This window comes from Homarus americanus, unplaced genomic scaffold (genome assembly GCF_018991925.1).
Source record: "Homarus americanus isolate GMGI-L3 unplaced genomic scaffold, GMGI_Hamer_2.0 scaffold37032, whole genome shotgun sequence".
Taxonomy (NCBI): Eukaryota; Metazoa; Arthropoda; class Malacostraca; order Decapoda; family Nephropidae; genus Homarus; species Homarus americanus.
In genome coordinates, this window is record NW_024731852.1 from 5072355 (window position 1) to 5084482 (window position 12128).

At 35.4% G+C, this 12128-nt stretch overlaps 1 protein-coding gene across 1 annotated transcript in view; it reads left to right on the forward strand.

Annotated features, from left to right (window-relative positions):
- Window positions 1-395, forward strand: part of LOC121867861 (solute carrier organic anion transporter family member 74D-like) — a gene marked incomplete in the record, with an annotated part of 255675 nt that extends 255280 nt beyond the window's left edge. The window contains 1 exon segment of the mRNA XM_042367986.1: window positions 233-395. Coding sequence (XP_042223920.1) covers window positions 233-393 — 161 coding nt within the window.
- Between the last annotated feature and the right edge of the window lie 11733 nt (window positions 396-12128).

Here is a 12128-nt window from a genome sequence, read left to right on the forward strand (position 1 = left end):
TTATTGTTGTGGCATTTTAAGACTTTTAGTGTTCTCTCTTTCTTCTTAGGGACATTTCTCAGATCTTGTAGTGGATGTCTATGGGAAAATGTGCATCGATTCTGAAAAGTTTTTAGCGTACAAAACTTTCTTAAAAATATGGGTCTACTTTTACCTGTAATTACAAATAAGTTAAGGTGCTGATTAATAAAATTTTTCTTTCTTTTTTCTATCAGAACTTTTTTTTTTTCAGGCATGACAGGTGCTGTTATGATGTTAGCATTTTTCGTGGATGTGGTGGTATGGTACATGGCAAAATCTGTATCCTTCAATGACGAAGATGATAATCCAGAAGAGGAAACTCCCATGAATCCAAAATCTGTCTCCCTCCCCATCCACACCCATGGCAATTGACCCATCTACACTCCAAGAGAGTTTACCTATGCTCTCTCCAAGTGAAGGAGATCCCTCAATCAGTCAGGAAAGCCAATCAAGTGTGTGAGAATGAAAGTATTAGATCAAATATGGCATGTGCTTGTCATGTGATTATATTCTTACTACTTCTGCACTGTTTTTGTAATTCATCTCTCTGGGTATGAAAATTTAATCAAACACTCATTCCATGCCAACACTGTGCCACAAATATCTTGGGTTGTATTTTGGGGTTTATAACTGAGCAAGAAAAATTATTAATGTTGATACTGCAGTAATTACTTTTAATGTATCCATTTTACTGCTTTGATAGTAGACTAGTCTTCAATTTTATACTGAGTTACTTGTGTGATGGCTGCTTCCAAATCCCAGTGTTTGGTCAGGCTTGAGCAGCTTTTTTCCATATACATTAACAGTTTGGTAAGTGGAGACTTGTCAAAATCTCACTTGATCAGCACAGCAGGATACAAATTTGCCTTACATTGTATTGGACTAAGAAAACAGTGTGCAAAAGGTGAAGACCAATCCTCTGAAGTGCAAGTTAGGTTGACAAATTCAGTTTATAAAAATATTTAATAATTTATCAAAAGGCTGAAGCTATTATACTCACTGTCCCCATCACTGAAAAGTTGGAGGAGTATATGAATCTACAGTTGGTTATTACATGTGAACTGTACTTACTGTTTAGAAACTGTTAGTGTGACCAGTGCTTTCATAAATAATTAAAGATGTCTTGAGAAAATGTGACTTATTCCGATGCTAATATGTGCATTGCTTGTTTGTGATATTTGTTCATCTTGATACTTTGGTGCGTTTTAAGCAAATTATTATTTTTGTAAAACTTTATTTTTTTAGAAAACAGTTTTAGCATATCAATTGTAAGATTCTTTATGTTAATGGAAGACATTTTCTAAATCTGCTAATGCCTTAGAATATTTTGAATATCATAATATAAATTATTTACTCTGCAGTACGACCTCGCAACAACTGGAACTGATAAAAGAACACTTAGAAATAGTTTCAAGTAGTTGTAAATATACTCTATTTGTGTACAGGCTGTATAAAACCTAAAATATTTGATATTGCTCAACAAGTGAAATAGATTATAAGGAATGCAGTATGAGAATTACTAGTCTTCTGGGGGCATTCCTCTGTTCCTATATTGTCTTTCTTAACCCCGGTCAATATGTTAATTTATGATAGCATATTTTAACATTTCTTTCATAAACAAGGTAATTTGCTAGAAGTAAATGTTTTATGCTAATTGTATTTGTTTTTGTTCTGCTTTCTGAATTGTTATATATAGCTGAAAGGGGTTTTTCACTCATGCATATTTTTAAGTAATAAAGAAATACTGAAGGCCTTGAATTTGATTCTTCTGTTTTTGCGAGGTAGTACTGTATTCAACAGTTCCAAGATGCCAATTTCCTATTCCCATTTTAAAATGAGTATTCAAAAAGGTTGTGTTAACCATATAGCATTACAGTTAATTTTTATGCTTTTAAAATTTAAACAGTAAAATTGAAAATAATGATTGTGTATGACAATTATTATTTTAGAGGAAATATCCTTTTATAATATGCATTTGCAATATTTCTGTACTGTGTGTTGGTGCATATGTGAAGTGGAGAGTACTGTACATGAAGGTGCTTAATGTGAAAAGAAAATTTCTAAGCAAAGATTTGTTTCCTACAAATAAGAAAATTACTGTACTCCTTTCTATGAGTAAGTCCCCTGCTTAAACTTAATAATTCTACTGTATATTTAATACAGGCACACCTCTTACAATGTTCAAGATCCACTCCAAAACAGAGAACTATAAGAAACTGCTCTGTAAGAGGTCAGTACAGTATAACATGGTCTCAATCGAAATGTCCGTGACACCACGATTTTTTTAGCCATGATCGACATATGAGAGCATCATTGGGTATTGGTTATAACACTAATAATGATACTGTTACAATGAAAGACAAAAGTCATGTGTGAAATTTTGTGAAAACATATGCGAGGGCTAAACTTTTGGTGAGCTCTGCCTTGTGGTAGGGGGCTCTCTTAATGTTTCACGAGTCATATTTAATCTTCGGAAAAAATCGTGACACGACTTTTGTCTTTGATTGTACATATTATATTAAATCAATTTTAAAATTAAAGAGATTAATTTTTAATAATGATAGACAAAAAATACTACAGTATACATTATGTATTCACCACTACATTCATTAGGAGGGCTGGACCACAGTCTTTCATTGCTCCTATCGTTCCAATCACATGCCCAACAGGATCTCCATCTTCTCTAGTAAAATGCTCCTTGAATGGGTTGTCTTGGTTGTTGTTAACCCTTTAGCTATGAAAAGCCAGTAATGTGGCCCACTATGGAAGCTGCAATAAGCTTGCAGGCTGCCAAGATTTTGACATCAATTTTTAAAATTGTGCACCAAGTGACACACTTATAGACTATGTCTCATGGGCCTCTAGATGCTGCTGCACCAGACCCAGACTCCTAGTCATGCCTCAGTACACACACACACAGTCATCATGAAGGAAGTATGTTCATCTCCATCTATTAATGACCCAGAAACATTCACTTTGTGCAATACCCAACTAAACCATATTGGATAAATTATTTATTTTATTTTGTTTCCTATTAGCCTGCATGTATATCTCCATTTTTACAAGATAAATATATGTCTTTTAACCCTTAGGCCCCAGGTGACGTTCCATAACGTCCGCCTATTTTTCCGCTTTTTTATTTATTTATTTTATTTTTATTTTTATTATTTTTGGAAAAGTTGATTTTTTTTCTCGATTTAACCCCATGGGAGGTACTGCCAGCAGCACCCTAACCCAGGGCTTAAGAACTCATTAATTTTTTATTATTTTTGGCCCCACACATCCTTGTGTAAGGTGAAGCGCAAGGCGTTTTACAGCGCCCAACAGGGAAGCATGCAAGAACTCATTTATCGTGAAAATTGCACATATGGTCTAAACCACCAAGAAGATGACATTCACCTCAACCAAGGTAGATTAATTCCTTCATTTCCCATTGGCCTGTACGCACGTCTTTATATTTGTAAGATTGATTTTTTTTTTTTTTTAGCACAAACCAAAGGGTTAACTAAGTAATGGCTTAGACAGAAACCCATATCTTGTTTGCATTCTTGAGAATGGATCTCATGGCTATTTTTACTTTTATCCTCTTCACCACTGATCGGCTCGTTGGCTGCTTGGGCGATCGGCCACGTCTCTGTTACGCACTGTTGGCAAGTACTGGGCATGCACCAGCTCCTGAATGTACCTGAACCTGCTCAGTGTTGGTCAAGTCTGGTCTTGAAATAGCTCACACTTGGTGCCGTCACAACACTTTCTGGCAGATTGTCTTATGAGCTACATTTTTTAAAATCCATATTGATGCTTTTTCCTTGACTGCTATGCCACATTACCTGCAATATCACTTGCAGGCATTTTTATAGACATTATGAGTTAAACGAAAGTTAGTACCATGGTGGAGTAAACAGATCTGCAGGAGTGGGATGAATTTAAAATGAGAAAGGGAACCAGATTTGCTGAGTGGCAATTGTTGTATGCCACTTATTCATTGGTCCCACAGAACCTTTGTACCAAATTATATTTGTTTTGTAGTAAAATCTTTCAAACAATAGGTGTTATAATGAAACAGCATTCTAAGAGGTGCACTGTATAATATTTTCCTCTGTTTAGCAAGGTAACCCCTTTAGCCTCTTCCATGCAACTCACTCCTTTCACAATTGTCCATTGTAATATCTTACTAAAATCCTTCTCCCTTTTCTTCTTTTTACCATTATCCTCAATTATAAACTTTCATCACCCACTTTGTATTCAACTCCTTCACAGCACAATATGACTACTGGAAGGTTACATCCAGCCCTTTTTCAGTTATATCTGTATTTCAAGTGTCTCTTTGCATTTTTCAGCCTGTTCAATCTTTTTAGTCTTTGTGTTTATCTTGTCACCCTGTTATTTTCCTATTGCACACCACACATTGCACTAACATGCAGCAATTGTATGAACTATTAATTTTAACCCTTAGGCCCCGGGTGACGTTCCAGAATGTCCGTCCAGCGCGCCCTGGGTGATGTTCCAGAACGCACGCCTATTCCCGCCACTGTTTAAATGCCCAGCATGGGTTATCAGATTCCAGTTTGACTATTTGCTTCTCACAACACACGCTCGGCCACAGGGAAGTTTCCTGAACATAATTACCTACTTTTGTTAGTTTTATTTTCATTGTTTGTCCATTTTATCATGTTGTATCAAAGTATTATTGCTAAAAGTAGTGTAGTTGTAATGTCGGGTAGTATTACTGTAAAACAATGCTATGATTATTATTAGTTTATGCATTACTTGCTCTACCAAACACAAAGACAGACTGGCGACCGACTGGTGAGTGTTGCCAAGCACATTTTTTATGATAAATTATGCAAATGAAATATTCTAAACTAATTATTTATAGCAAATAAGTATTAAGATCAATAAATACATACATTATTGGACCTTGGACACAAAGGCGAGCTAAAATAGCTGCTAAGTGCGTAGGACCACGGCGTCAGCTGTCAAACCAACTCTCCTTCTCACAACACACGCCTCGGCCACAGGAAGTTTCCTGAACATAATTACCTACTTTTGTTAGTTTTATTTTCATTGTTTGTCCATTTTATCATGTTGTATCAAAGTATTATTGCTAAAAAGTAGTGTAGTTGTAATGTCGGGTAGTATTACTGTAAAACAATGCTATGATTATTATTAGTTTATGCATTACTTGCTCTACCAAACACAAAGACAGACTGGCGACCGACTGGTGAGTGTTGCCAAGCACATTTTTTATGATAAATTATGCAAATGAAATATTCTAAACTAATTATTTATAGCAAATAAGTATTAAGATCAATAAATACATACATTATTGGCCACCTTGGACACAAAGGCGAGCTAAAAATAGCTGCTAAGTGCGTAGGGACCACGAGCGTCAGCTGTCAAACCAACTCTCCTTATCTCCCCTCCTCCCTCCTCTGCACAGTCACGAAAGTTTCTAGAGGGTCAATATATAGTTCTTCTTGCTTAATTTTTATTGTTTTATCATTTTAAAAGGTTAAAAATTATTTTCGGAAAAGTTGATTTTTCTCAATTTACCCCGGGTGGGGGTACTGCCACCAGCACCCTAATCCGGGTCTTAAGGGTTAACAGACTCCACTATACAGTACCTGTAAACTTGGATTCTCGTAATACAGTAATATGAATACCTGACACTAAGTTACCTCTCAACACTCATGTATCAGAATGCATTCATCCATATTAAAATTTTTAAACTACTCTGTTAATTGAAACTCCAGAACCTTTCCAATCTTCTACAATACAGTACAGTATAATCAAACTTTACCCAGTGATTTTTTGGTGAAACATTGCCACCCACCTTTTTAATGTAATTCATTTTTGTTTGCCTTACTTAAACATTCAAGTTCTCTTTTAGTGCCTTGTGGTTCTTCAACCATTTCACTCATAACTATTATTTCCATAAAAATTTATTTCCCTCTCATCCTTTTCTAGTGTCTCCCATCTACAGTATTTAACACTCACGAACACGGCGTGCTGCCCATCCCTCACTCCTGAGGTGAATTGATTGCAGCAAGCATATGTTTACAAACATCTCGCTTGTAAGCCATTATTTTCAATCACAATTTTTTTACTTCAAATTCTTTGTAAAGGAGAAGTCTATAATACTTTCATTAATTAAGACATAGAGAGCACCTACACCACCGTTTATGGAACCGATGATGAGTATATCATCATCAGTTCGAAAGAGTGTAAAAACTCTGCTATATCTCTTGTACATTCTTGTCAGCTGAGCATCATGACCTGCTACCAATCATTTTTTTTTAACCTTATTTGTGAAAACAAAGAACAATTAACTTATTCCTCTATACAGTGAGTTCTGCTATAACGCGTGTTTTGATAACGCGAATTTGCTCTAACGCGATTTATGAATTAGGAACGGTATTTGTATAACGCGAACGCTTGTTTGCTATAACTCGATTTTTGCTTACTATTTCTCCAATTTTGTGGTACTGTATTAACTGTGAATATAGTAAAGAAGAATATCAACAAGAAGCGTTCTGGTGATAGAATTCGGTGATGATCGTAAAGAAAAGGATATAACACTTGAAGAAGCTCGATTTTATCAACCTCAAAATCACCCTTCTCCCCATCAAGTAAAGTGTTACATTTACTGTATGATTTCATTATTAGATATGAATGTAACATTTATTTAGACTGTGTTAGGCTAACTACTAAATTTTTTCGATTTCGAGTAATCTGCACCTAACCCTATTTTCTCCATAAGCCCTGTTATTTCTATTACGCGATTTTCTATAACACGATATTTTACAAGAACACAATTATCGCGTTATAGCAGAACTACCTGTATAACCTAACATAGCTAACTTTAAATACCCTCCTGCTTTCAGCAGTTTCCTCACACTCCAGACTGTTTACTTCACTTTACTCTTTTTTTAACACATTTCAAAGCCCATTCCTCTCATCTTCCTGTATTTTTTTTCAACATGGACATTATAAAAATTCCTCCCTGTACCTCTTAACCTTTTCTCATTATCAACACTTGAACAACTCTCACCCTCCACTGGCCATTGACCTCACCAACTTGCTGGCTGCATCATCCAACATTGGGTTGGATATTTTGGTTTAATGAAACAGCAGAATTAACAACAATGAGTTACTGTATTTTGAACATTAGCTGGCTGTGATTATGCCTGAGATAACTCAGCATGAGGGGCCTGGGAACTGTCAGGCTGTTTTCAAAGTAACCTGAATCATCAGCCAATGAGAGGGTGTAACTTTATTACTCAACTGTTTAACTGGGTCTACTGTATATATTTGCACTCTTCCATAAATCAACCAACTTGTCACTGACTTTGCCTCTTATAATTTTTTTAACCAATAAAATTTCTTCCTTTTATGCTCCTCCCTATTCTCACATTCACTCTATTTACTTCCTATTCATGATAAATTTATCTCCTTAAAATTTAAGTCATTCTTAATGTTTTTCCAAGCGAGCAAAACAGTCAGTGCATTCCTCCAAACTTTTGGTACTTAATCCAACCATCATCACATTGATACACTGTTGTCTTTTTACTTCCACACCCTTCTTATCGTATCTAAACATTCCCTTCAAGTACACAACTGTCTTTTAACATTGAATTTATTTTAAAAGCTAAAGTAGTTTCTCCCTTCCGCCTCCTCCATTTACCTGATCCATCTCCTTGATGGTGCGTATTCTAATTCCTGTGCAAAATTTCAATAACTTGACAAATTATTGCTCCATGTTCCTGTGTTTTCTTATTATATACAGTGTACTATTATACCTTACCTTCTCCCTGCTCATTATTTATTTAGTTTTTCTGAAGTATTTTCATTTCACCCCCAAATTCTTCACAGAGTATCTGGTGTTCCACTTGGTTAACCCACATTTTCTTGTACCATAAACCACTTTTTTTTCCCTACTCTTTGCTATTTTGTATCAGTCGCATTGGTAACTTGCTTTCGAATAGTGTCTCGTAACTTCCTTACTACTCTATGTTAGCTCCATCGGTAATACTGTACATTTTTTTCTTACACTCTGCTTTATTTTTACTGGAATAATTTACTTTAAACCTCTTTGCCATTGATCAGCCTCTTGGGCAGTCAGTCACATCTCTGTTACATACTGTTGGCAATTACTGGGCATGCACTGGCTCCAGAATGTATCAGAACCTGCGCCAATGGTGGTCAAGTCTGGTCTTAAACGCTTTCACACTTGGTGCCATCACAACACACACTGGCAGGTTACTTCAAGAGTTCACTACCCTCCAAAAATGTTTGCTCTGACAGATTTCTGAACTTGTGGCTTCTTTAACCTGACCTTTAGTGGGACAAGCATCTGCTAGTTTCAGGTATGTCCTCCGAGGTGCTGTATGATATTTTCTGTATTAAAATTCAATTATGGTAACATGAAAAAGTTGTAGTCGAACAAAGTTTATTTATAGAAATAAGCTTCATTTTCATTATTCATTCACTAACTTTGTTTTGTTAAATTAGAAATTTAAGCAATTTGAAATTATTTTAAGAAGTACTGTACTGTATTACAGTCACCCTGCATGATAGATAACTTCTCTTAAGTCTCCAAAATTGCATTCAACTTTAGCCCACTTTTTAAATTGGTCAAGGGCTCTGATGATGTCATGCTAGTGAGTATTACAGTATTGTATAGTATTTGCTAAAGACACCATGTTTAACCCTTACGCCCCGGGTGACGTTCCAGAACGCCCGACTAGCACGCACCGGGTGATGTTCCAGAACGCTCGCCTTTTCCCACCACTGTTTAAATGCTAAGCTCGGGTTATCAGATTCCAGTGTGACTATTTGCTTCTCACACCACATGCTCGGCCACAGGGAAGCTTCCTGAACGTAATTACCTACTTTTGTTTGTTTCATTTTCATTGTTTGTCCATTTTATCATGTTGTATCAAAGTAATGTTGCTAAAAGTAGTGTACAGTAGTTGTATTGTAGGGTAGTATTACTGTAAAACAAAGCTATGATTATGTTATAAATTTATTTATTTGTGGAATTATTATTATTTTATGCATTACTTGCTCTACCAAACACAAAGACAGCCAGGCGACCGACTGCATGAGTGTTCCCAAGCACTTTTTATGAAAAATAATGCAAATAAAATATTCTAAATTAATTATTTATAGCAAATAAGTATTATGATCAGTAAATATATGCATTATTGGCCATCTCAGACACAAAGGCAAGCTAAAAATAGCTGCTAAGTGCATAGGTGACCACAAGTGCTGGCCATCAAAACAAGCTGTCCCCTTATCTCCCTCCCTCCATGCTGCCAGGGAAGTTTCTAGAGGGTCAATATAGAGTTTTTCTTACTTATTTTTTATTGTTTTATCATTTAAAAAGGTAAAAATTATTTTTGGAAAAGTTGATTTTTCTCGATTTACCCCAGGGAGGGGGGCACCCTAACCCGGGGCTTAGGGGTTAGATATAATGCTCATTTAACAATAGTACTTATTATAACATTGGTAATGCCAAGCTATGGTTAATTAAAGTATTTAAGTAAAATTAGAATATCTTAAAATATGTCTGCAGAATATCCTGTACCTGCACCTTGATCCTCACCCACCCCTCCCTCTCTTCACTGTCTCAGTTTTTTGGGCACCACTGCATAAATGTTGCTTTCCTACCAATTGAAGAGTATTTATTTGGTTAAAAAATCACCTCACACATCACCTCTCTTTCATTACTCTGCAGATCATCATAGATGTGAAGTCCTGGCATAACGTGCCTATGAATATTTTTCCACATTTGTATGAAATTTTTAATTTTGTTGCACATATTTATTCAATTCTTTAATAGTATGATTAGAAAACAATTTAACATTGTATAAAATATATATCCTGGAATTCAATATCATCTCAACCCTTGTGTCCTTTAAAAATAACTGTATTTACTAGAAAGTATTTTATTTCTAAATGAAATGAGTTTACCAAGAGGACAAGCAGAGGCATGTGTTACATCAGACTTGATTTCTCCAAGTTGTCAAATAATCACCGGTTGAGCCAATGACTCATGAATTGAGTAGTTCTCACCACTTTGCAGATGGCTCCAGATTCATTCATGAAAACTAAAAAGGAGTCACTTGAACATCTTTATACAGGTATATAAAATCATTACTTCTAAACATATGAGTTATTAGAACATATAAATCCAATCAAATATCAGTCCAAAGATAGATTTAGCGGGCTTAATTAGTTCTCCTATTTACCGAAGGGTGATTTTCAGTAAAACTTTGATAATTAGCAAATAGTTTGAGGAAGACATTTTTGAATTACTGTACAGTACTGTACAGGGTTTGCGTGTCAATAACCCATGAAAATCACAGCATCAAAGATAAAATATAACTTACTAGTTGTGAACAATTTTATATGCATGAGAGCATAAAGGAATACGGGAGAATATGAAGAACACAATGGAATGTGGGAAAATGTAGAAAAACGTGACTACACATCTACAGACCCTGTGGAAGACAGATTATACAGTATTGTCATAGGTAAACTAAAAAAATAAAATATTGGAATATAGTTCATGATAGGACAAGGGAGAACATAATATAAATGGTATAAAGTTGAGTAAACACTAAATACCTGCAATGGAAACTTTAACACAAATACTGTACTGGGAAAGCTATGGAACTCTATTTCTGAGAACATGAAGGAATTCATGTACAGGGGATCAAGAAGAAAAACATAATGACAGTAATAGAACAATGATAAGAAATAAGGCAAATCAGGGGATAAGAAAATGCAAACACTAGGGAATATAAGGGAATAAAAAATTACAAACACTAGGGAACAAGAAAAACATGGAGGAACACAAAAAAAAAACATAGTGGAACATGAAGAACCATAGAGAAAAGGATTGAGGGGAATGTGAAGGACCTGACAAACATTATAGACCATGCATAAAACAGGGTAATACAAAGGAACACTGAACATGATGCAATGCTGAAGCAGAAACCCAGTACAGCATTAGCAAAATGTTAGCTGATGAGTAATAACAAAGAATAACGAAATCAAGTAGGAATAAATAAAAAAAACACGGAAACACTCGAGGAGAATAGGAAAGAACACACAATGGATCACGAAAAATGACCGTGAAGAAACAATTATCAGTGAGCCAGTGGAACAAAGAAATACACTACAGATGAACAAGGGTGTATGGAACTAGGGAAGATATATTAAAACGTGCAAGAATTTAAGTCAACATGGAATCAAATGTGAATACTGTACGTATACTGTAATTGGTACTATGAAGAAAAAACAAAGTAGGGATCTTAGTAGGATAATAAGGAAATGTGAGGGACCCTAAAAAGAAATTACAACTGCTAGTTCTTTTGTCTTTTTAAGCACTCCACATTCTATTTTCTAAACTTAATAACTTTAATGAATTGGTCACCCAAACAAGAAATGTTACAAATTAATGAGGTTGTTCAAGTGAGTACTGTAATAAGTAAAGATATATCCATTTAATTACCTGATCATGTTACATGTAAAGTTCTCTATAGTATCTAATACCCCTCCTTGTACCCCCTGACACATCTCCTCTCCTTTTCTGTTTTGGACTTCAGACAATAGTTCCACATGCCTTACTCAGTCAGATGCATTTTGATCAATCATACCACTACTCATACCATTTTTTATTTCACCACCTATCAGCTTACTAGCCATTAGGCAGTTGGTATACTGTATCTTGTGTTTGTACAGGAGGAAATCTGAGTGTGAGAAACCTGTGATGTTTTGTAGTCACACTAGATAACACCTTTCTCACATGTGTCTGGGCCAAGTGGGGCTCGAACCCTTGACATATTGGTGAAAGGTACTCGCATTACCTCTGTACCAACAACACTCTTTCTGTGAAATTTTTTACAATATTTCATGTACGTACAGTACAGTACTTGTAAACCTGAATTTATATTCCTCACTCTGAACTTATTATCTACAACAGGTAGTGTATTTACATTATACAGACACTCCATGGGTTACAGAACACTCAGTTTACAGAATGTCTCCCATAAGTCCCATCATAAAAAATTTTGAGTTGCATAAGAGTTTCTGTT